The sequence below is a fragment of the Apodemus sylvaticus genome, chromosome 18, assembly GCF_947179515.1.
Source record: "Apodemus sylvaticus chromosome 18, mApoSyl1.1, whole genome shotgun sequence".
Lineage (NCBI taxonomy): Eukaryota > Metazoa > Chordata > Mammalia > Rodentia > Muridae > Apodemus > Apodemus sylvaticus.
The window spans coordinates 69,676,366-69,699,967 of NC_067489.1; the positions used below are offsets into that span (position 1 = coordinate 69,676,366).

General features: G+C 47.4%; 1 protein-coding gene and 1 long non-coding RNA gene across 6 annotated transcripts in view; both read left to right on the forward strand.

Annotated features, from left to right (window-relative positions):
* The first annotated feature begins 6,080 nt into the window (after positions 1-6,080).
* Positions 6,081-23,602, forward strand: part of LOC127668611 (cytochrome P450 4F3) — a 28,999-nt gene continuing 11,477 nt past the window's right edge. Inside the window, exons 1-6 of one of the 2 annotated variants that reach the window (XM_052162283.1) lie at positions 6,081-6,170; positions 7,857-8,055; positions 16,838-16,982; positions 18,245-18,298; positions 18,384-18,511; positions 20,981-21,102. In XM_052162283.1, the coding sequence (XP_052018243.1) occupies positions 7,858-8,055; positions 16,838-16,982; positions 18,245-18,298; positions 18,384-18,511; positions 20,981-21,102 (647 nt within the window). In that variant the 5' untranslated portion in view covers positions 6,081-6,170; position 7,857. Of the gene's footprint in view, positions 6,171-7,425; positions 7,514-7,856; positions 8,056-16,837; positions 16,983-18,244; positions 18,299-18,383; positions 18,512-20,980; positions 21,103-23,602 lie in introns of those variants that run through there. The other variant, XM_052162281.1, reaches the window with a different exon arrangement.
* Positions 11,286-13,299, forward strand: LOC127668612 (uncharacterized). 4 transcript variants are annotated; one of them, XR_007974127.1, is made up of 4 exons: positions 11,286-11,585; positions 11,806-12,369; positions 12,430-12,689; positions 12,770-13,299. It is a non-coding gene; the product is annotated as an uncharacterized LOC127668612 (long non-coding RNA). The 4 variants fall into 4 exon arrangements; XR_007974124.1 differs by having other exon boundaries at positions 12,430-13,299; XR_007974126.1 differs by having other exon boundaries at positions 11,806-12,309; positions 12,430-13,299.

Genomic DNA, 23,602 nt, shown 5'->3' on the forward strand with positions numbered 1-23,602 from the left:
GATACCACCTTCTTGCTTCTGAAATTGCTTGCCTGAAACTGGGCTTGAGCCCCTCCTGTTCTGCATCAGAGACAGTGGTGTGGCCCAAGCTAGAGCTTGAGTGAAGAGACTCCAGTGTGACTGCATCCTTGGTGGGGTTCATGAACATTTCCTGGCACAACATTTTGGTGCATTGTCTTGGAACTCCAAGGCCTCAAGGACCCGATCTGGAGGGTCTCAATACTGGTAATGTCTGTGAGTCTGTGGTCAGTCCATGTGTTTATGTACAGCAGTTCTTGTCTGTATCTTTGTCTGTTTGTAAGCTCTGAGCAATGCCACGTCTGCAATTCTGTTCAGCAAAAAGGCCTTAAATCTGAATCTGTGGCCAAAGGTGGTTGAAGCAAACATGCTGGGGACCGTGGCCACGTGGGACCATGAGACGTTCTGAGTACCGGTCTGCGGTGGGTGAGAGCTCAGAAAGCCAAGGGCACCCGCAGATCTGCTTACTTTTTTATTGGATATTTTATTTACATTTTAAATGTTTCCCCTTTCCAGGTCTCCCTTGAGGAAACCCTCTATTCCACCCCCCCTCCCCCTGCCTCTATGAGGGTGCTCCCACACCCACCCAGCCACTCCGGTCTTCCTGCCTTGGCATTCCCCTACACTGGGGCATCACACACCCTCAGGCCCAAGGGCCTCTCCTCCCACTGATGTCCTCTGCCACATATGTGGTCAGCACCATGGGTCCCTCCATGTGTACTCTTTGGTTGGTGGTCTAGTCCCCGGGAGCTCTAGGGGTCCTGCCTGTTGGCACTGTTGCTCCCTCCATGGGGCTGCAAACCCCCTCAGCTCCTTCAGTCCCTTCTCCAACTCCTCCATTAGGGAACTCCACGCTCAGTCCAATGGTTGGCTGTGAGCATCCACCTCTGTATTTGTCAGGCTCTGGCTGAGTCTCTCAGGAGACAGCCATTTCAGGCTTCTAGCAGCAAGCACTTCCCAGCATCCACAGTAGCATCTGGGTTTGGCAACTATATATGGGATGGATCCCCAAGTGGGGCAGTCTCTGGATTGACTTTCCTTCACTTTCTGCTCCACACTTCGTCTCCATATTTCCTCCTGTGAGTAATTTGTTCACCCTTCTAAGAAGCACTGAAGCATCCACATCTTGGTCTTCCTTCTTCTTAGGCTTCATATGGTCTGTGAATTGAATCTTGGGTATTCCGAGCTTTTGGGTTAATAACCACTTACCAGTGAGTGCATACCATGAGTGTTCTTTTGTGACTGAGTTACCTCACACAGGATGATATTTTCAAGTTCAATCCATTTGCCTGTGAATTTCATGAAGTCATTGTTTTTAATAGCTGAGTAGATCTGGTTACTTTTGTTTATTCCTGACAGAGAAGGGACAAGTTTGTTTTTTTTTTTTTTTTTTTTCTTGTATATGAGTAGCACCTTTTGGTTGGTTGTTATTCCTGCCTGATTGAAAAGGACGGATTTTTCTTGTGTTTGTCTTTGTTGTCTATGTTACAAGGCAACCTTTAACATGGGACAGACACGTTCAGCTCCACTGTGTTAAGCTAGGGGACAGACTCTTTCTGTCACCATTAGGGAAACTTTTTCTTCCCAGACAGCAACAGCCCCACCTCATTCAATCCCTCAGGCAAAGCTGCAGCCCCACCACAGGTGGGGTGGTGGGGCGGTGGGAGGTGGGGGTTGGGGCTGGGGTTGGGAACAGTGCAGGTGGGGGGAGGAGACCTGTTGCAGGGACACAGAGCCGCCAGGGGCTGCCTCCTGAGCCTGAGTGTGCTGTCTTGTTCTTGTGTGCATCAGGGCTGGTCAATGATTAAAGGAATCAACTTCATCACTATTGGCCCTTTGCCACTGGCGACCTGAGAAATATCTTGCAGTGGCCCATTGAGGTCTTGGTCAGAGAGCAGGGAGGCCATGCTTAGAGCATCTGGGGCTTGAGAGATTATCCTTTAAAGGCCTCGAAGTCCCAGTCTAGGCAGGTTCCCCCATGGGGCCAGGAACCAGTTTCCTGGCCTCTGTCTGGATTCTCTCTCTTTTTCTGTGTTGAGGAGAACCTGTAAAAGCTGGAGAACTCAGAACTCTCCCTTTTCAGTAATGAATCTCTTAGAGACAGTTCACAGTCTTAGAGACACAGACAGTCCACAGACAGTCTTAGAGACACAAACTGTCTTAGAGACAGTCTTAGAGACACAGACAGTCCACAGACAGTCTTAGAGACACAGACAGTCTACAGACAGTCTTAGAGACACAAACTGTCTTAGAGACAGTCTTAGAGACACAGACAGTCCACAGACAGTCTTAGAGACACAGACAGTCCACAGACAGTCTTAGAGACGCAGACTGTCTTAGAGACAGTCTTAGAGACACAGACAGTCCACAGTCTTAGAGATACAGACAGTCCACAGACAGTCTTAGAGACACAGTCTTAGAGACAGTCTTAGAGACACAGACAGTCCACAGTCTTAGAGATACAGACAGTCCACAGACAGTCTTAGAGACACAGTCTTAGAGACAGTCTTAGAGACACAGACAGTCCACAGATAGTCTTAGAGATACAGACAGTCCACAGACAGTCTTAGAGACACAGACAGTCCACAGACAGTCTTAGAGACACAGACAGTCCACAGACAGTCTTAGAGACACAGACAGTCCACAGATAGTCTTAGAGATACAGACAGTCCACAGACACTCTTAGAGACACAGACAGTCCACAGACAGTCTTAGAGACACAGACAGTCCACAGACAGTCTTAGAGACACAGACAGTCTTAGAGACACAGACAGTCCACAGATAGTCTTATAGACACAGACAGTCCACAGCACACTTGGAACAACTGTCAGCAGCTCTCACAGGTTCTGCCTCTAAGAAAGATGAGCTGGTAGCCCTAACCAGGCATTAGAGCTGAGAAAAATGAAATGCCTCTACTGCCGCTCATGTCCATGGCCCTATTTATAGGGAGAGACGCCTTCTGATAGCAGAAAGAAAGACTATCAAAAATAAAGAGAAAATCCTCTCCCTACCTAGGGCTCTAGGGGGCCTAAAAAGCTGGCCCTCATCCACTGCTCAGGACATCAGAAAGGGAGGGACCCAGCTTCAGAGGGCAATGATCTCTCTTGCTCTTGACTTCCCTGCGTCCATAGGATCCTATGCTCCCTGACCTTGCTAAGTATTCAAAAGAGCATATGACCTAGACTAAAAATTTGCCATGTCCCAATATTATGGTGGATGGTAGAGAACGGTAGATTACGAACTCAGTGTGCCAGAAGAAATGAGACGGTGTATGCTTTAGAAAACCCTCTGCTCTTCCTACATGGGCATCCAGAGAGTGCAGGATTTGATATGACATGCTAATATCAGGATTAGAGATGCCAACTCAAAGATATCTAAGATTGTCAAGAACTATAAAGCAGCTAAAAAGAAGCCCATTAATAGGTTTAGAGACACAGAACTCAGAATCTACAGAGGCATAACCAGAAAATTTAGATATAAATATTTACTGATGTTTATAGATACCTTTTCAGGTTGGACTGAGGCTCTCCCCACTAAACATAAAACTACATCCACAGTGACCAAAGCTCTTAGAGGACATACTGCCAAGGTATGGGCTTCCTCAGATGATGGGGTCAGACAGTAGACCAGTTTTTCTGTCCCAGATAAGTCAGGGACTACCCAATAATCTTGGGATTAATTGGAGACTTTATTGTACCCCAGAGTTCAGGACAGGTAAAGAGAATGAACAGAACCCTAAAAGAGACCTTAGCTAAACTGACCTAAGAGACTGACAGTGACTGAGTAACTCTCCTTCCTTTTGCTTTCTACTGGGTATAAAACTCCTTTTCCTAGATGGTATTCACCCCCTTTAAAATTATGTTTTGGGGGCTGGAGAGATGGCTCAGCTGTTAAGAGCACCGACTGCTCTTCTGAAGACCCTGAGTTCAAATCCAGCAACCACATGGTGGCTCACAACCATCTGTAATGTGATCTGACACCCTCTTCTGGAGTGCTTGAAGACAGCTACTTACATATAATAAATAAATAAACCTTTAAAAAAAATCATGTTTGGGATACCACCCCAAGCCCCTAATAATTCTAAACATAAAGGCAGAAGTTGTCACTGAGCTTGAGGACTGCCAGTTGCTTGAAGATCTCAAAGATGTCCAATGGACTCATAAACATGTTTGGCCTAAACTCCGTGTTCTCTACAAAACAATTGCCCTAAAGGTCACAGGACTGCAGCATGGAATCACAGTCCCGTTTACGGTTGAAGATGATCTTGACCAGTAGGAGGAAAACTCAGCCTCAGGGCTCCCTCCTGTCTCCCACTGATGCGACCTCCACCTGAGCCCCAGGGACAGCACGAGGGCTGATGACAACCCGGCCCCTCTAAAATATGATAACAGCTTCAGGAAGCCCCATGATTGACCCTTCTAGTTACTAGAGACAGGAGGCAATGAGAGACCAAATCTTTTGGGTTTAGACTCCATCTTAGAGAACCTGACCTAAGGTTGAACTCAAGTTACTAACAGGACTGTGACTAGCACCAGTTTCCAGGTTACCCTCAATAAATCTATACCTTCAGATTACAACTGGAGGTTCATTTCACTTCCTAACAACTATCAATCAGGAGAAAAACAAAAGTTAAATTTACGGTTGCCTGTAATCCCAGCACTTGAGAGGCAGAGGCAGGCAGATTTCTGAGTTTGAGGCCAGCCTGGTCTACAATGTGAGTTCCAGGACAGCCAGGACTACACAGAGAAACCCTGTCTCGAAAAACCAAACAAAACAAAAAAAGCAAAAAACAACAACAAAAAAAGTTAAATTTATGGTTTGGCTCCCAGCACCAGCCAATTATGTTAGAGGCCATACTGGTTCCGTAATCAGATGTGCACCAGGCTAGATACCCCCTTCTTGCCTCTATAAATGCTTGCCTGGGCTAGAGGCCTCCCTTCAATTCTCCTGCCTCAGAGACTGTGGTGTGGCCCAATCTCAAGCTTAAATAAAGAGACCCTAATGCAATTGCATTGGATTTGGCTCCTTGGTGGTCTTTTGGGGATTCACAAACATTTCCTGGCACAATACAACAACCCCAACAATGGGAGACTGTGAATGGGAAGTTCAAGAGTCTAGTTGTTGCCCAGTTCCACAAATCTAGGTGTTTCAGTTGACCTTCTATGTAGTGGGAAATAGTTACAAAAGGGTTCCACCCTGCCAGGCCTCTGCTCCAAGTATCCGGTAAAGCGTGACTCTTAAACATGAATAGTTAGCCAAATATATTTATGTATATGGAACTCCCAATTACATAATGCCAATTTACAATGATAAAGTTTTAGCCCAATATTTCTCACATCTCAGCACACCAGAAGCACATCTGATGCCATCTGGATCTGTGGCTCCTCCTCTGCTCCCTGGTACAGCTCCCAGGCTCCCTCTTTCCTGCCCCGCCTTCTCTTAGCCCCTCCTCCCCTCTCCCCTCCAATCACTGGCCTCTCACTGCCTCAGTGTGAATGGATAAGAAATATCTTGCATCATTTTATATAAGCTGGAATCCTGAATAAGTTCCACAGACGTGCAGACAAGTGCAGGCAGGCAAAGGATAAAGGATTCTTACTGATTCATTGTCCTTATGTCCGCCTCCAGCAGAAGGCATGGCCTGGGTTAAAGGCCTTACCTCCAGGCCTAGGCCGAAGCTATTCTTCACTTGGGACTTCCTCTGTCCCAGGCTGGCCTTGAACTCAGAGATCTGCCTGCCTCTGTCTCCTGGCATTAAAAGCACGTGCCACCTTGCTTGGGCCTGAGCTTTTCATGGCCACGATGTCTCAAGATTTGGATCACAGATGCGCCTTCTTTCTGGCTTGTAGTTCATTGCAGGGAAAGTCAAGTTGACAGCTGGGAACAGCTGTCACAGACCCCCAGAAGCGCATGTATTAGAATGCCTAGTCTTCATGGAACGGAACTGTTCGAAAGGATTGTCATCATTAAGGAGTTTGTCCTTGTCGGAGGAAGTGTGTCACCAAGGCTTTGAGGTTTCAAAAGCCCACACTAAGCCCTGTCTTTCTCTGCTTGCTCGTCTGTGGACCAGGATGTAATGCTCTCTGCTGCTGCCTCACTGCCGTGTGTGCCGCCATGTTTCCACCATGATGGTGGACTAAACCTCTGAAACTGTAAGCCAGCCCTAATTAAATGCTTTCTTTTCTAAGAGTTGTCTTGGCCATGGTGTCTCTTCACAGCAATAGAACAGTGACTACGACATGAACCGTCATGATTTTATTTTAAATTGTGTGTATGTATGTTTGTGTCTCTGTGCATGTGAGTGAGGGTACCCAAGGGGGCCGGGAGAGAGTTGGAATGATGGTGGAAGGTTCCACTGTAGCCCAAATAGGCCTTGAACTGCATTCCGTTCTCAGCCTCTCACGTGTTTGGATGACGGGCACAGAACACTGTGACTCTATTGAGGGTTCTAGCCCCCTGACATCCTGGCTGTCTGGGATGGAGGAGGTACAGAGGACGCCGAGAGACTTATCTCTCACTTACTTTCTCAGCAGCTGTCTTTGGAGCCAACTCTTTAAGCCCTGCAGGGCAATCTCAGGAGGCCAGGAAGGGAAGAGGCAGCCTGCTGGGAAACATATACACCGAACAGGAGGAGAAACAGGAGACCATTCAAAATGTTTCAGGGTGCTTCTGGTCTGGAACCACCTCATGCCCTGAGATCCCAGCACTATCAATGCCCCTGTGTTGACAGGGCACTGTTCTCAGTAGGCAACGCCCCTGTGTTGACAGAGCACTGTTCTCAGTAGGCAACGCCCCTGTGTTGACAGGGCACTGTTCTCAGTAGGCAATGCCCCTGTGTTGACAGGGCACTGTTCTCAGTAGGCTGAGACGACACTGTAGAGAGAAAAGCTTTGGGCTTTAGGCTCTGACAAACTTGAGATTGTTTTGAGTTGTGAAACTTGGCTTAGATGCTTGCCCTCTGAGATTCAGTTTATTCTTCTGTTGACAACCAGGATTCTGGTCCAGACTGCTTACAGTGTGTAGGGAAACACCAGGCTGTGTGGGGATTCTGGGCACCTGAAGGAAGCCGACAGTTGATGTAGACTAGCCAGGGCACAGGAGGCATGATCATGGGAGAGGGGGCACCGCACTTTCTTCACACTCTTATCAAGAGTCTTAGCCCACAAAAAGTCCCACAGTGGTAAGCGGCCTATTTCCTCACATCCTCTTATCAGGACTTTATCTCCACAGAATCATCCTCTGCTTCCTCCAAAGTCCTTACACAAGAGGTGTGAAGTCCTGAGGGCCTGACACTCAGGCTTTGCGACCCTGACTATGCAGTCTTGCTCTGCTCCAGGTTGGCTCCGCCCCCATATGATGGCCACCTATCCAGACAGGGAGAGGCAGCTGGGCCTGCAAGGGATTGGCTGGTCCAGCCCAGACAACTCTAGGTGCCCCTGGTCAGGAGCCAGAGAACGGGAGAGTCAGACCTGGGAAACAGTGCTGCTGAGAGAAGGTACCAGACTAGGTCCAGTGCGGCTGAGAGGTCCCAGGTGGGGGCAGGACAGGAAGTCAGCAGCAGATGTTGATTTCTGGCTAATAGTCCATGGCTCAGACGCTAATCAATCCATTTCCTCCTCCTCCCCCTCCTCTCTCCTTTCCTCTTTCTCCTCTTCCTTCTCTTCCCCTTTCTTCCCCTCTTCTCCCCACCTTGCTTGCCCCCATACCTTGCCCTGGGTCTCCCCTACCTCCCCAGGCCTTATCCCCAACTCTAATTCCCTGTTCCTGACCACTGCTCCAGACCACCCTGTCGCTCTTCCTTGTCCCAGGATCTCATACTGTGTGCATTTGCCCTGCAGGATGCCACAGCTGAGCCTGTCCTGGATGGGCCTGGGGCACACAGCAGTCTCTCCATGGCTCTTGCTGCTGCTGGCTGGGGCCTCCTGCCTCCTGACTTACATCCTGACCCAGGTTTATGCTGTCTTTGAGAACTCTCACCGCCTCCGCTGTTTCCCGCAGCCCCCCCAAAGAAACTGGCTCTTGAGACACCTAGGCCTGGTGAGTGTGGCAGCAGGCGGGCCTGGGGTGTCAGGGTGGAAGGAATTGTGAGGAGCTTGGAATAGAGCCCAGGGAGCTGGGCACAGTGGTGTGCTGGGACCTAGAACAGCAGAATGCCATCATTCACAGATGTGCTGTCCTGAGTCCTTCTCCAGCTTTCCTTCTCTGCATCCGTGGGCATGCTGCAGGGCTCCCAGCAAGGCTTACTCCAACAGAGTGGTCCCAGCTTCTGCTGTGCTGGACTTGAGGCCTCCTGAGGGGAGACCAGGACCAGTCTCCACTATATTACTTGTTTTCAGCTCATCTCTGGCTTCCCACTGGTCACAGAAATGAGCTACAATCCCTCCCCAGACACACCCAGGGGCGTAGCCGGTCCTGGGGAGCTCTGAGGGCCGGTTTCCTAACTCCCCTCTTCAGCATCTTCCTCTTAAGTCTGGCTTCTCCACTGAGATGTACCAATGAGCTCTGTTGCTCAATGTAGATATGAGCCAGCTACTCACTTCCGCTTTTGGAAGCCCTCTCAGAACCCAGCCTCCACAGCACACCTTGAGCATAGACTTCCATCTGGTTTCCCCTTTGTGTGATTTGGAGACATTTGCTTCTTTGTAAGTGGCACAGTGCCAGGTGTACAGAGATTCAGCAGGGCCACAGAAATTCTGCTGGAGCCTGGTGCCAGCAGAGGACAGGTGAGTGTCCACCCAGGTGGAAACTTAGAGGTCACGTTTGCTCTCTTGGGGTTTCCCAAGGCTACAAGTTCCCCAGATATGATGGTCCTTCCTGTGAGGATCAGAAGAACCAGAGACCACATGGGTGTCTTGTTAACTTTCCTAGGGAGATGTATTTATCCCATGTGGGCACCAACATAATATGTCCATCCATGTCCAGCTTGGTGAGAACTATGGGCTTCTTAAGAGTTTTTATAGAGAACAGGTGAGGGGTTATTTATGGGATCATGGGTGACCCCAATGGCTGTATCATTGTAAGGTCCCACCCATCATGGGTTACGACCTATGGAAGCTGCACTGTAGAGTCCTGATTAAAAACCCCTTTTCTTATATACTGTAGTGTACCCCAAGATCACGCTTTGCTGGGGAGAATCATAGTGGAATCCCAGGAGAAGATCTCCTGACCTACCCTCAGGAGTTCTGACAGCTCTGTCACCATCCCCTCTGACCTGGATACTACTCAAGTGTGCTGCTATAGTTGCCACGACTATCAGGAGAAGTTGAAAATGACACCCCTTTAGGCTTAGAGGGGAAAGTACCATATAAAAATAGGCAAGGTAGCCGGGTGTGGTGGCGCACGCCTGTAATCCCAGCACTTGGGAGGCTGAGGCAGGTGGATTTCTGAGTTTGAGGCCAGCCTGGTTTACAGAGTGAGTTCCAGGACAGCCAGGGCTACACAGAGAAACCCTGTCTTGAAAAACAAAACAAAACAAAACAAAACAAAACAAAACAAAAAAAACAAAACAAAAAAAAAGAAGAAAGAAAGAAAAAAGAAAGAAAAAAATAGGCCAGGTAGACATGGAGGGATATGGGATAGCTTGGGCATCCTGAGACCACACTACTACCCACTTTCCCCCAATATTATTTTCCTCTTCTGGTGGCCCCTGATGCTGGGACTGCTCCCAGGATGAGAAAATCCACATTCCAAACCCAAGGTGCATATCGCGGTATTGAGTGACTTTTCTTGGGGACACATGAACTATCACCTTTTCATCTGGGACAAGGCACTGGGGACAGGGTAATGAAACAACTTCACTCAATCTTTCTTGATGAGATATGGAATTTGTTGGGGTTCCATACAGGAGATGACTCAGGCAGTTGCACCACTAAAAAGTCCACCCTGGCATGGGTGACAGCTCACAAAAGCTATATATCCTTATAGCTCAGCATGCAGGCAGCTCCTCCAAAGAGCATTTCCCTTCCCCCAACCCTGCAACTGTTTATTAATTATATCCCTTAGGGAGAGAGTGGGCTAGTCTTATTAATTGAGTAGGCTTCCTGAGTTTTCAGTTTCACCAGCTTACTGAGTCTTGTGACCTTCCCTTCTGCAAGAGGGAGTGTCCCAAGCTGAAGGAGACAAGGCCACAGCATGTGATCTGAGGATCCTGAGAGACTTTCCCCAGGAAGACACCACTCAGGTCTGCTAAGCCCAAATAAGAAAGCTAGGTGAGACCCAAGTGATCATTTTCACGAATGTCCACGTTGGGGAATCGGTGAGTGTATTGGAGTTTCTGGCAGAGATAAGGATGAGGGTTGTGGGAGCCGGGGGTGGCTCAGGAGCTCCCTGCATGGCTGTGGGCAGCTTGCAGGTTGGAGAATGTCCTGCAGGTGCCAGGCTGGCCAGGATCCACCTCAGCAGTTGTTTTCTACTTCTGTAACCTGGAAAGGGCGTTGGAAGTCGACCTTTTCCACCTTCTCAGACTCCTATACTGTAACTTCTTAGAGGAAATGTTTCAATTTAGAGAAAATTATTGCTCTACAATTAAACAACATATACTAAACCTGCCTGTGGTGAGTGTCCTCCTGGTGACACTATTTTGGAGGTCCTGGAAACTTCAGGAGACAGGTATAGGAAGGCACAGACCATTAGGGACAGATCATTGGGGCATCTTGCCCTCTACTTTTCTTTTTTTTTAATCTCTTTTTGCTTCTGTCCATGTGAGGCAAAGAACCCCCTGGCCATAGGCTGCGTTCAGCATCATGCAAAATATCAGGTGGATGGGGATCTGTTGTGGACTAAATGCTCTAAATCCGAGCAAAACAAGTCTTTCTTTCTTTCTTTCTTTCTTTCTTTCTTTCTTTCTTTCTTTCTTTCTTTCTTCCTTTCTTTCTTCCTTCCTTCCTTCCTTCCTTTCTTCCTTTCTTTCTTCCTTTCTTTCTTCCTTTCTTTCTTCCTTTCTTTCTTCCTTTCTTTCTTCCTTTCTTTCTTCCTTTCTTTCTTCCTTTCTTTCTTCCTTTCTTTCTTCCTTTCTTTCTTCCTTTCTTTCTTCCTTTCTTTCTTCCTTTCTTTCTTCCTTTCTTTCTTCCTTTCTTTCTTCCTTCCTTTCTTCCTTCCTTTCTTCCTTCCTTTCTTTCTTCCTTTCTTTCTTTCTCTCTCTTTTGGTGTTTTGGATTTGGTTTTTTTTTTTTTTCCAAGACAGGGTTTCTCTGTGTAGCCCTGGCTGTCCTGGAACTCACTTGTAGACCAGGCTGGCCTTGAACTCAGAAATCCGCCTGCCTCTGCCTCCCAAGTGCTGGGATTACAGGTGTGCGCCACCACGCCTGGCAAGTCTTTCTTTCTTTCAATTGCTCTCTCAGATACTCTGCTTACAGGTTCATGAAAATAACCAACTTAATGGATACTTATGGAGGAAGTCAAAAGTTCAGAATCTGATGAGATAATGATTGACTTCACTAGTGAGGTAACGACTGTGCCCATGAGGTAATGACTGTGCCCATGAGGTAATGACTGTGCCCATGAGGTAATGACTGTGCCCATGAGGTAATGACTGTGTTCATGACATAATGGCTGTCTGTTCTTATGAGGTAATGACTGTGCCCATGAGGTAATGACTGTGCCCATGAGGTAATGACTATGTTCATGACATAATGTCTGTGCTTATGAGGTAAAGACTGTGCCCATGGGGTAATGATTGTGTTCATGAGGTAACGACTGTGCCCATGAGGTAATGACTGTGCCCATGAGGTAATGACTGTGCCCATGAGGTAATGACTGTGCCCATGAGGTAATGACTGTGCCCATGAGGTAATGACTGTGCCCATGAGGTAATGACTGTGCCCATGAGGTAATGACTGTGCCCATGAGGTAATGACTGTGTTCATGACATAATGGCTGTCTGTTCTTATGAGGTAATGACTGTGCCCATGAGGTAATGACTGTGCCCATGAGGTAATGACTATGTTCATGACATAATGTCTGTGCTTATGAGGTAAAGACTGTGCCCATGGGGTAATGATTGTGTTCATGAGGTAACGACTGTGCCCATGAGGTAATGACTGTGCCCATGAGGTAATGACTGTGCCCATGAGGTAATGACTGTGCCCATGAGGTAATGACTGTGCCCATGAGGTAATGACTGTGCCCATGAGGTAATGACTATGTTCATGACATAATGTCTGTGCTTATGAGGTAAAGACTGTGCCCATGGGGTAATGATTGTGTTCATGAGGTAACGACTGTGCCCATGAGGTAATGACTGTGCCCATGAGGTAATGACTGTGTTCATGACATAATGTCTGTGCTTATGAGGTAATGACTGTGCCCATGAGGTAATGACTGTGTTCATGACATAATGTCTGTGCTTATGAGGTAATGACTGTGCCCATGAGGTAATGACTGTGTTCATGACATAATGTCTGTGCTCATGAGGTAATGACTGTGCCCATGAGGTAATGACTGTGCCCATGAGGTAATGACTATGTTCATGACATAATGTCTGTGCTTATGAGGTAAAGACTGTGCCCATGGGGTAATGATTGTGTTCATGAGGTAACGACTGTGCCCATGAGGTAATGACTGTGCCCATGAGGTAATGACTGTGTTCATGACATAATGTCTGTGCTTATGAGGTAATGACTGTGCCCATGAGGTAATGACTGTGTTCATGACATAATGTCTGTGCTTATGAGGTAATGACTGTGCCCATGAGGTAATGACTGTGTTCATGACATAATGTCTGTGCTCATGAGGTAATGACTGTGCCCATAAGGTAATGACTGTGTTCATGACATAATGTCTGTGCTTATGAGGTAATGACTGTGCCCATGAGGTAATGACTGTGTCCATGGGGTAATGATTGTGTTCATGAGGTAACGACTGTGCTTATGAGGTAATGACTGTGCCCATGGGGTAATGACTATATCCATGAGGTAACATCTGTGCTCATGAGTCTTAGATGGGAAAAAGTACTGTGCTGATGACGTGGCACAGCAGCCTGCTTCTGCGCTTTCTCACAGAACTTACCCTCCCCCCTGCTCCTTCCCGTAGCAAACATGGAGCTCCCCTCCCCTCCTTGGCCATTCAGAGAGGACTTGATCTGGTACCAGAGTATTGCTAGCTATGTTTTCATAGAGGCACCCCCTAATGAGCCTGCCCCCCATCCCTAGGGAGCAACAGATGCTATCTTGAGAATACACAAACTGCTACTTGGGGGGGAGGGGCATGTCGCCTAGGCCGGCACTCTCACTGATAAATGGCTAAGCATTTCCCAGTGCAGCTGGCACCTGTTCATGGGAAAAAGCAAAGACTAAACATCCTTGGGGGGGGGGCCACGTTTGGACCCGGGGGGGGGGGATAAGGGCCCCACGTTTGGACCATGAGAGGAGGGGAATCAGGGGTCACAGGCAGCTGTGGCAAGTTGTGAAAACACACTAGTTCCTGATAGCACCATAAAGTTACTTCCCAGATGAGAAGGGTTCACTCTCCCAGATTCCACCTCATTGCCTGAACAAATGATACCGTGTCTAAAAGATGATTTCCCTTGTCACCTCCTGCTGTCACCCTAAACCCCAAAGAATCCCACAACTATGCTGTATAAAAACGCCAAAACCCCTGGGCACAGGGTCGCACTCCTGTCCTGCACAGTGGGAAGGGTTGCAGCGAGTCTGACTCTGCATCAGGTGTGCGGTTCTTAGAGCTCTCTTGGGGGTCCCGAGGTGACTCAGACACAAGACTGATAGTTGAAGTACAGAACACTTGTTTTGTGGCATTTTCCTCCAAATGGCAACATTCCTTCCAAATTGAAACATTTGGTCCAGAAAGGAAAGGGAGGCTCAAGAGCCTTAGGAGGTAAACAAAAGGTCACATAATCAGAAGGAATAGAAACTTGGAAGATTCTTGAGGACCGTAACAGAGCAGTATAAAAAGGGGGTAACCATTTTTAGGGTGGAGCCTCTGACCAGCCAAACTATGCAAAGAAAGATATTTGTATTGTAGACTTGCCTGCAAGCTTTATAGAGAATTCCAGGGTAGTACTTGTTCAGCAATGTCACAGTGGGGGCATCACCAGTGGTGGGGTGGACTTTCCAGTGATGCGGCTGCTTTTGAGTCATACCTGTTTCTTGTAAGTCCTGTTAGTGACCCTAGGAAAAGGCATTGGTTGGCCAAACCATACTTGTGGTCTGTTATGGGCTCCCATGATTCCAGGGAAACTCTCACCCTCACCCCCTGTGTAGCACACTGCACAGAGCCTATGGACATTTTGTTCCTGCTTGAGACTTTGTGGGAGGCTGAGTTTAAAGATTTATTATATTTGTATCTGTGCATGTGTGCATGTGTGCATGTGTGCATGTGTGCATGTGTGCATGTGTGCATGTGTAGTGCTTGAGAAGAGCCTACAAGAGGGCACCACGTCATCTGAAGCTGTAATTGCAGGGAGTTGCCAGCTGCCCCATGTAAGTGGGGGGCTGGGATTCAAACTTGGATCCTCTGCAAGAGCAGCATGTGCTCTTAACTACTGAGCAAACTCCCCAGCCTCAAGAACGTATTTAAAACATGGTAAACTAGTTTATTTGATAGAAGAAATGTTAGGGTAACAGGTTTTTCAGGCTGTTGCATGGTATTGATGTCTGCTTCTGATATGTTTACACTGAGAACTAGGAACAAAAAAAGCAGGACAGAATAACACAGAAAAGTTTGTAGTTCGGCCAAGGCTCCGAAGAGATGGCATGATGGTTGGCGGCACTGGCTGCTTCTGCAGAGGACCTGATTCATTTTCTAGCATCTACATGGGTGACTCACAGCCACCTACAACTTCAGTTCCAGGGTCCCAACACCCTTTTCCTGGCTTCTGCATGTACTGCACTCATGTGCGCACATACACACGCATATGCATACACACACACACACACACACACACGTACGAGCACACAGAGTCATGAATAATCTTCATTGTCAACTTGACACTCTACAGACTGGCCTATGAACATGACTGGTGTCTATGGGAGCGTTCTCTTGATTGCTAATCCATGGAGGAGAGCCTGGGTCATGGAGGGCTGTACTGTCTCTAGACAGGTGTGCCTGAGCAGCATGAGAAACGTAGATAAACACCAGCCAGTAAACACGCCAGTGAGCTACTGAGCAGTTTTCCTTCACAGTTTCTTTCTCTAGGTTTCTGCTTAAGTTCCCGTCATGACTTTCCCCAGCGATGGACTGTGACCTGGCAGTAGAAGGCACATAAACCCTTTTCTCCCAAAGTTGTCTTTGGTTAGGGTGTTTGTCCATTATCATCAAGGTAGGAAGCATGGCAGCTTCCAGGCAGGCATGGTGCTGGAGAAGCTGAGAGTTCTACATCTTCATCCAAAGGAAGTCAGGAACAGACGGTTTTCAGGCATATAGGAGGAGGGTCTCAAAGCCCATCTCCATAGTGACATATTTCCTTCAACAAGGCCACACCTACTTCAACAAGGCCACACCTCCTAATAGTGCCATTCCCTGGGCTAAGCATATTAAAACCACCACAGTAGTTTTCTTTTCTTTTTCTTTCTTTTCTTTTTCTTTTTCTTTTTAAATAAAATCACAGTATTAGAATAAAACTAGATTAAGGGAAGCTGAAACAGGTAGATTTCTATGAGTTTGAGGCCAGACTGGTCTACAAATGTAGTCCAGGACAGCCAGGGCTACACTGAGAAACCTTGTCTCAAGAAACGAAGAAGAAGGCGGAGGAGGAGGAGAAGGAGGAGGAGGAGGAGGAGAAGAAGAAAAGAGGAAGAGGAGGAAGAGGAAGAGGAAGAGGAAGAAAGCTTAGAACAAGGGATCAGCATGAAATGGCACTGATCCCAAAGACTGAGTCTTTCTACATCAGTTAGCAACCAAGACATTCCCTTCAGGCATGCCCACAATGATGAGTCTTAGAGAGTCAGTTCCTCGAGAGAGCGCATGAGACAGGACTGTAAGTGACTTTCACAAGACAAAGTCTGCATTAAGTATCTATGACTCTCGGGGTGCACAGTCCCAGGCTCAGGTCCCAGACATGCCGATTGCTATGTGGGAAACCAGGTACATCATGGGAAACTGCTTCCATATGGAAACCGTGATGGAGGAGAACAGGTTAATATGATGTTCAGCAGGCTGGGAGGGCTTGGTTCACAAGTGTGATCCCAGCACTGGGGAGCTGCAGACTAGCTGGGGTCCGGGAGCTTGCTGGCTGAGCAGTCTGCTTTAATCACTGAATCCAGCCCAGTTAAAAGAGACTCCACAAGAATACTGAGTTGGGTCTGGTGAGATGACTCGGCTCACTAGTAAAGTAAAGGTGCTTTCCTTCAAGCTTGGTGATCCGAGTTCAGTTCCTGGGACACGCATAGTGGAAGGAGAGAACCAATTCCTCCCTGCAAGTTGTCCTCTGACCTCCATAATGAACACCACAGAACATGACCTGCCACAAAATAAAGAAAATGTAAAAAAAAAAATTTTTAAAAAACAAATTGGATGGCATCTGAGGATACCTGAGGTTGAACTCTTGCCTCTGTGCTCACACACATGATCATATGCACATGTGCATGCACACACACAAGCATGCACACACAACAAAATAAGATAGTAAGATGAAAGGAAAAAAATATATAGTGTTTAGGAGCCAAAGTGAAGGTGTGTCTTCTGTCTCAGTACTGAGATATGTGTGTGTGTGTTTGTGGGGGGTGTTGCTGGGGGTGTGGGGACAGGCAGGGCTCAGCACTGTGGATGAAGCCCTGAATGGAATTCCTGGAACTCCCTGTGGCTTTCTACCCTACTTGTTCTCTCTGCCAGCCCAGACAGGCAACCACCATATCCTCTTCTTCAGATCCAGAGCTCAGAGGAAGGACTCCTGTACATCCAGAGCCTCGTGCGAACCTTCAGGGATGTGTGCTGCTGGTGGGTGGGGCCGTGGCACCCTGTCATCCGCGTGTTCCACCCTGCCTTCATCAAGCCTGTGGTTTTGGCTCCAGGTAGACACCATGCTGGTCCCAGCCTGCACACCCCTGACCCTCAAGTGCAGTCTACCACAGGAGGGCTGTGGTAGAAATGTCCCTGCTGTGCCTCATCTAGACTCATCTGAGTCATCCTTGGCCACATGGCTCCTGTTTGGAGCATGCCACGTGATGTTTTCTGAGTAGCCTCTATTTTTCTGGTGTGTGTTGTTATCTGGCTGGGTCTGGTTCCCACCTTGGCTTATATATCAATGGTTCTCTGTGGGGCCATAAACAATTGGGACATGTTGGGTTTTGACTGGCTCTTATCTGAGGTATAGTTAGAAATAGTCTTTTTCTCCTGGCTGTGTCTAGACCCTGTTTGGAGTGTCTGAAGTCTGGGACAAAGGACTTTCTGAGATATGATTGAGGCCCTATTTGGGAAAAATCTGAGTAGTGTTAAAATCTGTTTAGGTTATATGAGGGAAGTTAATTTTAATATTTTTATTATTTTTACTTTTATTTATTGTGTGCATGTGTGTGCTATAGAGGAAGGCGGGGCCCGAGGACAACTTGCAGGAGTCAGTGCTCTTTTCCCACTCTGTATGTCCAAGACCAGACTCAAGTTCTGCGGCGTGGTGCAAGCACTTTACCACCAAGCCATTTTCCTGGCCCCACATGAACAATTTTCCCCTCTAAAACTATAGTTTCCTACACACTATGTTTTATCTTCACAGTGTAGCTCTGGATAGCTTAGGATTTATTAAGCAGACCAGGCCAGCCTAAAGCGCACCGAAATCCACCTGCCTTTCTCTCCAGAGTACTGGGATTAAAGGCATGCCCCATGCCTGGCCAAGAAATGGACTTTCAAATCACATCTGAGATCTGTCAGTTGGGTGTGTTTAGCCATCTGTGTCACAGTTAGGTCAGGTCATGTGTGTTTCAGTCATGTTAGCCTATGCGTATCTGTGTCATATGACTGTGTTAGGCGATGTCAGATCATGCTGGGGTGGACAGGTACATTGGGTCTCTCTAAAGGTCTGCAGAGTGTGATGCTGTGCTCAGCAGGGTAAACAGGTTAGACCATGTAGTAGCCATGTGAAGGTGTGCTTCAGTGTGTGTTATATGTCAGGCTGAGCCTTCTCTCTATCTTCTGTTATTTGGCCCCTCTTGTCTCCCTCTGTTCTTGCCCCCAAACCTACCATGTGGACTTGGAGGGAGTGTACAGACACCAGGCTGAGGCCCACCTCTCCCGTGCCCTCCCTCCTGCCATGGCTCCTGATAGCCCTTGTTCTTCCCAGCTCTAGTTGCCCCCAAGGACACAGTCTTCTACCGTTTCCTGAAGCCATGGCTGGGTGAGTGCCAACAAGTAAGAGGCTGGGAACGCCCTTGGAGTGTGGGGACGATGCTGTCCTTGCTACTGCCCTGCTATTCCATCAGGGGACGGCCTCTTGGTGAGTGCTGGTGACAAGTGGAGCCGCCACCGTCGCATGCTGACGCCTGCCTTCCATTTCAACATCCTGAAGCCCTATGTGAAGATTTTTAATGACAGCACCAACATCATGCACGTGAGTCTCTGGGACCCAAGTCCCCAGCTGGAGTCTGGGGGATGAATGGGCTGTAACAGACCTGGTCTCCAGCCCTCGTTCAGATAGAGGCTGTGATAAAATACCCCGAGAGAAGCAGCTTCAGGGAGGAAGGGCTCAGCTTCTCACAGTTGAAGTACATCTGTTTGGGGAGACACAGTGTCAGACGTGGGAGGCAGCTGCTCCCACGGGCTCAGGAGGCAGAGAGGGGCGAATGCTGGTGCTTGGTTCACTTTCTTCCTTTCCTTCAGCTGAGGATCCCAGCCCAGGGATGAGGCATCCTTTTAGGATAGATCACTGCAGTTAGTTCTTTAGTCCTGGTTCAATGTCTGCTGCTGTGATAAATTCCCTGACAAAGAGCAGCTTAGGGGAGGATGAGCTTGTCTGGCTCAAGTCTGTCATTACAAGGAAGTCGAAGCGGGAACTGAATGTGTCAAGAGTAGAGTGAACAAACACATGTATCTGTGCTCACTCTGCAGAGCGCCACTCACAGTAGGATGGGCTTCCCTGCCTCACTTAACAGTTAAGGCAATTCCCCATCCGCATGTCCACAGGCCAACCTGATTTAGAAAACTCTCGGAGAGACTCTCAGGTGATTCTAAGTTGGGACACATTCACCGTCAAAACTAGCCATCACATTTAGATAACCCTTCACAGGCATGCCCAGAGGGTAACCGGATAATCCCTCGCATGAGGGTTGATAATCAACATTAATCATCACAGTTTGTGTGAGTCATTGTCAATTCTCTCCAACTCTCAGTTTCACAACTGCAAAATGGGTTTAAAAATCTCTCCTTTGTGCCTGTGATGATATCACAGACTCAGGTTCCCATACACAGTGGCCACTTAGAAGGAGTTATTCCCACATGGTCACCCTGAAAACTGAACAGTCATGGTGAAGACTTCATAGGAAATACGGATGAGGAGTAAATCATTCTAAACTCCTTGGTTGGAAGCAGTGAGGGCTGAAGGTGCTGGCAGTGACGTAGGCCAGGGGACTGTTTTTCATGGTAGTCATGGCATATGGCCGTCAGAGGGGCAGGAGGAACGCCTGGCTCAGATCTTTCATGTTGAGGACTTGTTCAACGCCAAGCTGACTTAGAGTAGCCTCAGGACCTGAGTTGGCTTCTAATCATATCAGGTAGCTTACAACCTCCTGTGGCCTCAGCTCTGAGAGATCTGATGCCCTCTTCTGACCCCCGTAAGCACTGCATCCATGCACACAGACACAGACACAGATGTTCACACATAAATAAACAATTCTTTCAAAGTTTTTGGAGTGACTCCAGAAGGGACTCTTGAACTTTTGTCCCTACAGCTCTTTCCCTACAGCAGGCATCTGGGGTTGTTCCCATGACGCAGGGTTCCACTAGAATGAGAGAAGGCAGAAGTCACTAAAGGTTTACACCTTTTCCTTCTCTTCACATGTATGTGTGACATATGTGCATGTGTGTATCTATGCTCACAAGTATGTGTGGGGAGGCCCAAGTGTGATGTTGGGAATCTTCCATCTCTCTCTCATCTTTCTTGGTCTTACTCATTGAGGCAGAGCTCCTCAAGTCCTGACCTTCCCGATACAGTTAGTCTCCCGAGCCACCTTCTGCTCTCTGAGTTGTCTATCCTCTGCAAACACAGCTGAGAAATGACCTAAGTAAGGAGCAATAGGATAGCAAAGTATTGGTATTCCTAGAAAGGGTTCTCATGGCCAGGAGCAACCACCTCTCACACACCGCAAGTGTGTGTGTATGTGTGTGTGTGTGTGTGCATGTGTGTGCATACATGTGGAGATCAGGGGTTAATTTTGGGTGTCCTTCCTTAATCACCATCCACTGTGCTTTTTTGACACAGAGTCTCTCATTGCCTGAAACTTATCAATTTAGCTAAGCTAGCTAGCCTTTGAGACCTAGGGACCCTCCTTCTGTGCCCACCTCTGGGGCTAGAATTACAAATCCTTGTCATCATTCTACTTAAAAACAAACACACAACAACAAAAAACCCGTGGGTTCTAGGAATTGAACTCAGATCCTCATGATTGGACGGTCAGTACTTTTCTGACCAAGTTGTCTCACCAGTAACCAGGGATGTTTTTGAATAAATTTATAACAGGGAAGGTCACAATGACTGAACACCTTGTGAGAGCATCAAGCATGGTCTCACATGATGACTCTGTAATAATCACTGTCTGCTTTCACTTTCACAAGCTTGTGAAATAGAGGGTATTTCTGCCCAGCAAGAGTGAATCTAAAGGTTTGACCCATCAGGAAGCTTGTTCAAGTCCACAAGCTAAAGAAGCAATCTAGAGATGGTGGAGTGCTGGTTCTGTGCTGGTTTGGCACACAGCAAATAAGATCAAATCAGAGACTGTTTCAAGGCTCCTTTCTGGTGACTATGGTTGGGAAGAGTCTCTGAGCATCAAGACTAAGCCTTGTTTCTGTCCCCTTCTCTGGCCAGGCCAAGTGGCAGCACCTGGCCTCCAAGGGCAGTGCCCGTTTGGACATGCTTGAACACATCAGCCTCATGACCCTGGACAGTCTGCAGAAGTGTGTTTTCAGCTTTGACAGCAATTGCCAGGAGTGAGTACTTGTCGTAGCCTGGGAACCTGGTCCATAGACACAAGGGAGGGAGGCCTAGAGAGAGGAGAAGGGCTTTCCTGGAGGAGGTGGCTCAGAACCAGCATCTAAGGACCCTGGGGAAGCGAGCGAGTGGTCCTTCCAGGAGGTGCAGCGGGTCAGATGACAGCACGGGGATGCTGTCTGCACTAAACAGTGGAGCAGCAGCTTGCGGATGAGGGAGATGGTGGCTCGGGAGACAAAGACCTGGAAAGCTAGGCCAAGGGATGTGAACTTCATTACGAGATTTCACTGAAGGTGTTTGTTTGGGTTTATAACAGTCAGATCTCTCTTACGATAACAATATATCTGAGACAGTCAACATCAAGAGAAGAATGGTTTGTCTCACAGGCTTCAGTTAATCATCTGCCTCCTGTGATGAGGCCGTACCTCAAAGTTGGAGCGTGGAGAAGAGGGGCTTGAAAGTGGAGATATGGGGGAGGAGCTCATTAGTGCCCACCTGGGGCTACAGTACCTAAGCTCTGTAGGCATGCCGTGTGACACTATTCCTGGGGAGAGGTAAAGAAACCCCAAGTAATAAACCCGTGATAGGCCAAAGAAAGTATGGTCACTGCCAAAGCCCAACTTGGCGAACCAATCAGTTTTATTGGGGTTCACCCATTTCTGAAGGAGCAGAAATGACAGCTGTATCACCCCAGCATGGGTGACAGTTCACAAAGCTGAAACTCCCTAACTACAGCTCTACAACTTAGACAGTCCTTACCATTTATACAACTCTGGAGAAGGAGGGACCTTGTGATTCTGGTGAATTTCAGGGATTTCCTGAGGTTTGAGAGTTGTTTGCTTCCTGAGTCTTCCATGAATCTTGCTCCAGGATGGAACACTTCAGTTCAGAGGAAATTGCTATATGATAAGGCAGTTAATTGTTTTTTTTTTAATTTTTTTATTTTCTATATTCTTTGTTTACATTCCAAATGATTTTCCCTTTCCCGGTTTCTCCCCTCTCCAAAAGTCCCATAAGCCCTCTTCCCTCTGCCCATTCTCAGATCAACCCCCTCCTACTTCTCTGTCCTGGTACTCCTCCCCTACAATGCTAGATCAAGCCTTTCCAGGACCAGGGACCTCTCCTTCTTCTTCTTGGGAGTCATTTGTTATGGGGATTGTGTCTTGGGTACTCAGAGCTTCTGAGCTAATATCCACTTATCAGTGACTGCATTCCACATGTGTTCTTTTGTGATTGGGTTACCTCACTTAGGATGATATTTTCCAGATCTAACCATTTGCCTAAGAATTTCATGAATTCATTGTTTTTAATTGCTGAGTAGTATTCCATTGTGTAAATATACTACATTTTCTGTATCCATTCCTCCATTGAGGGATACCTGGGTTCTTTCCATCTTCTGGCTATTATAAATAGGGCTGCTATGAACATAGTGGAGCATGTGTCCTTATTGCATGCTGGGGAATCCTCTAGGACTATGCCCAGGAGTAGTATTGCAGGGTCCTCCGGAAGTGTTATGCCCAGTTTTCTAAGGAACTGCCAGACTGATTTCCAGAGTGGTTGTACCAACTTGCATTCCCACCAGCAGTGGGGGAGTGTTCCTCTTTCTCCACATCCTCACCAACACCTGCTGTCTCCTGAGTTTTTAATCTTAGCCATTCTGACTGGTGTAAGATGAAATCTCAGGGTTGTTTTGATTTGCATTTCCCTAACGATTAATGATGCTGAACATTTTTTAAGGTGCTTCTCAGCCATTTGAAGTTCTTCAGGTGAAATTTCTTTGTTTAGCTCTGTAACCCATTTTTTAATGGTGTTATTTGGCTCTCTGGCTTCTAGCTTCTTGAGTTCTTTGTATGTATTGGATAGTAGCCCTCTGTTGGATGTAGGGTTGGTGAAGATCCTTTCCCAATTTGTTGGTTGCCATTTTGTCTGCTTGACAGTGTCCTTTGCCTTACAGAAACTTTGTAATTTTATGAGGTCCCAGTTGACAGTTCTTGATCTTAGAGCATAAGCTATTGGAGTTCTGTTCAGGAACTTTTCCCCTGTGCCCATGTCCTCAAGGGTCTTCCCCAGTTTCTTTTCTATTAGTTTCAGTGTGTCTGGTTTTATGTGAAGATCCTTGATCCACTTGGAGTTGAGCTTAGTACAAGGAGATAAAATGGATCAATTCGCATTCTTCTGCATGCTGACCTCCAGTTGAGCCAGCACCATTTGTAGAAAAGGCTATCTTTTTTTCCACTGGATGTTTTCAGCTCCTTTGTCAAGATCAAGTGACCATAGGTGTGTGGGTTCATTTCTGGGTCTTCAATTCTATTCCATTGATCTACCTGCCTGTCACTGTACCAGTACCATGCAGTTTTTAACACTATTGCTCTCTAGTAATGCTTGAGGTCTGGGATACTGATTCCCCTGGAGGTTCTTTTACTTTTGAGAATAATTTTAGCTATCCTGGGGTTTTTTTTTTTGTTATTCCAGATGAATTTGAGAATTGCTTTTTCTAAC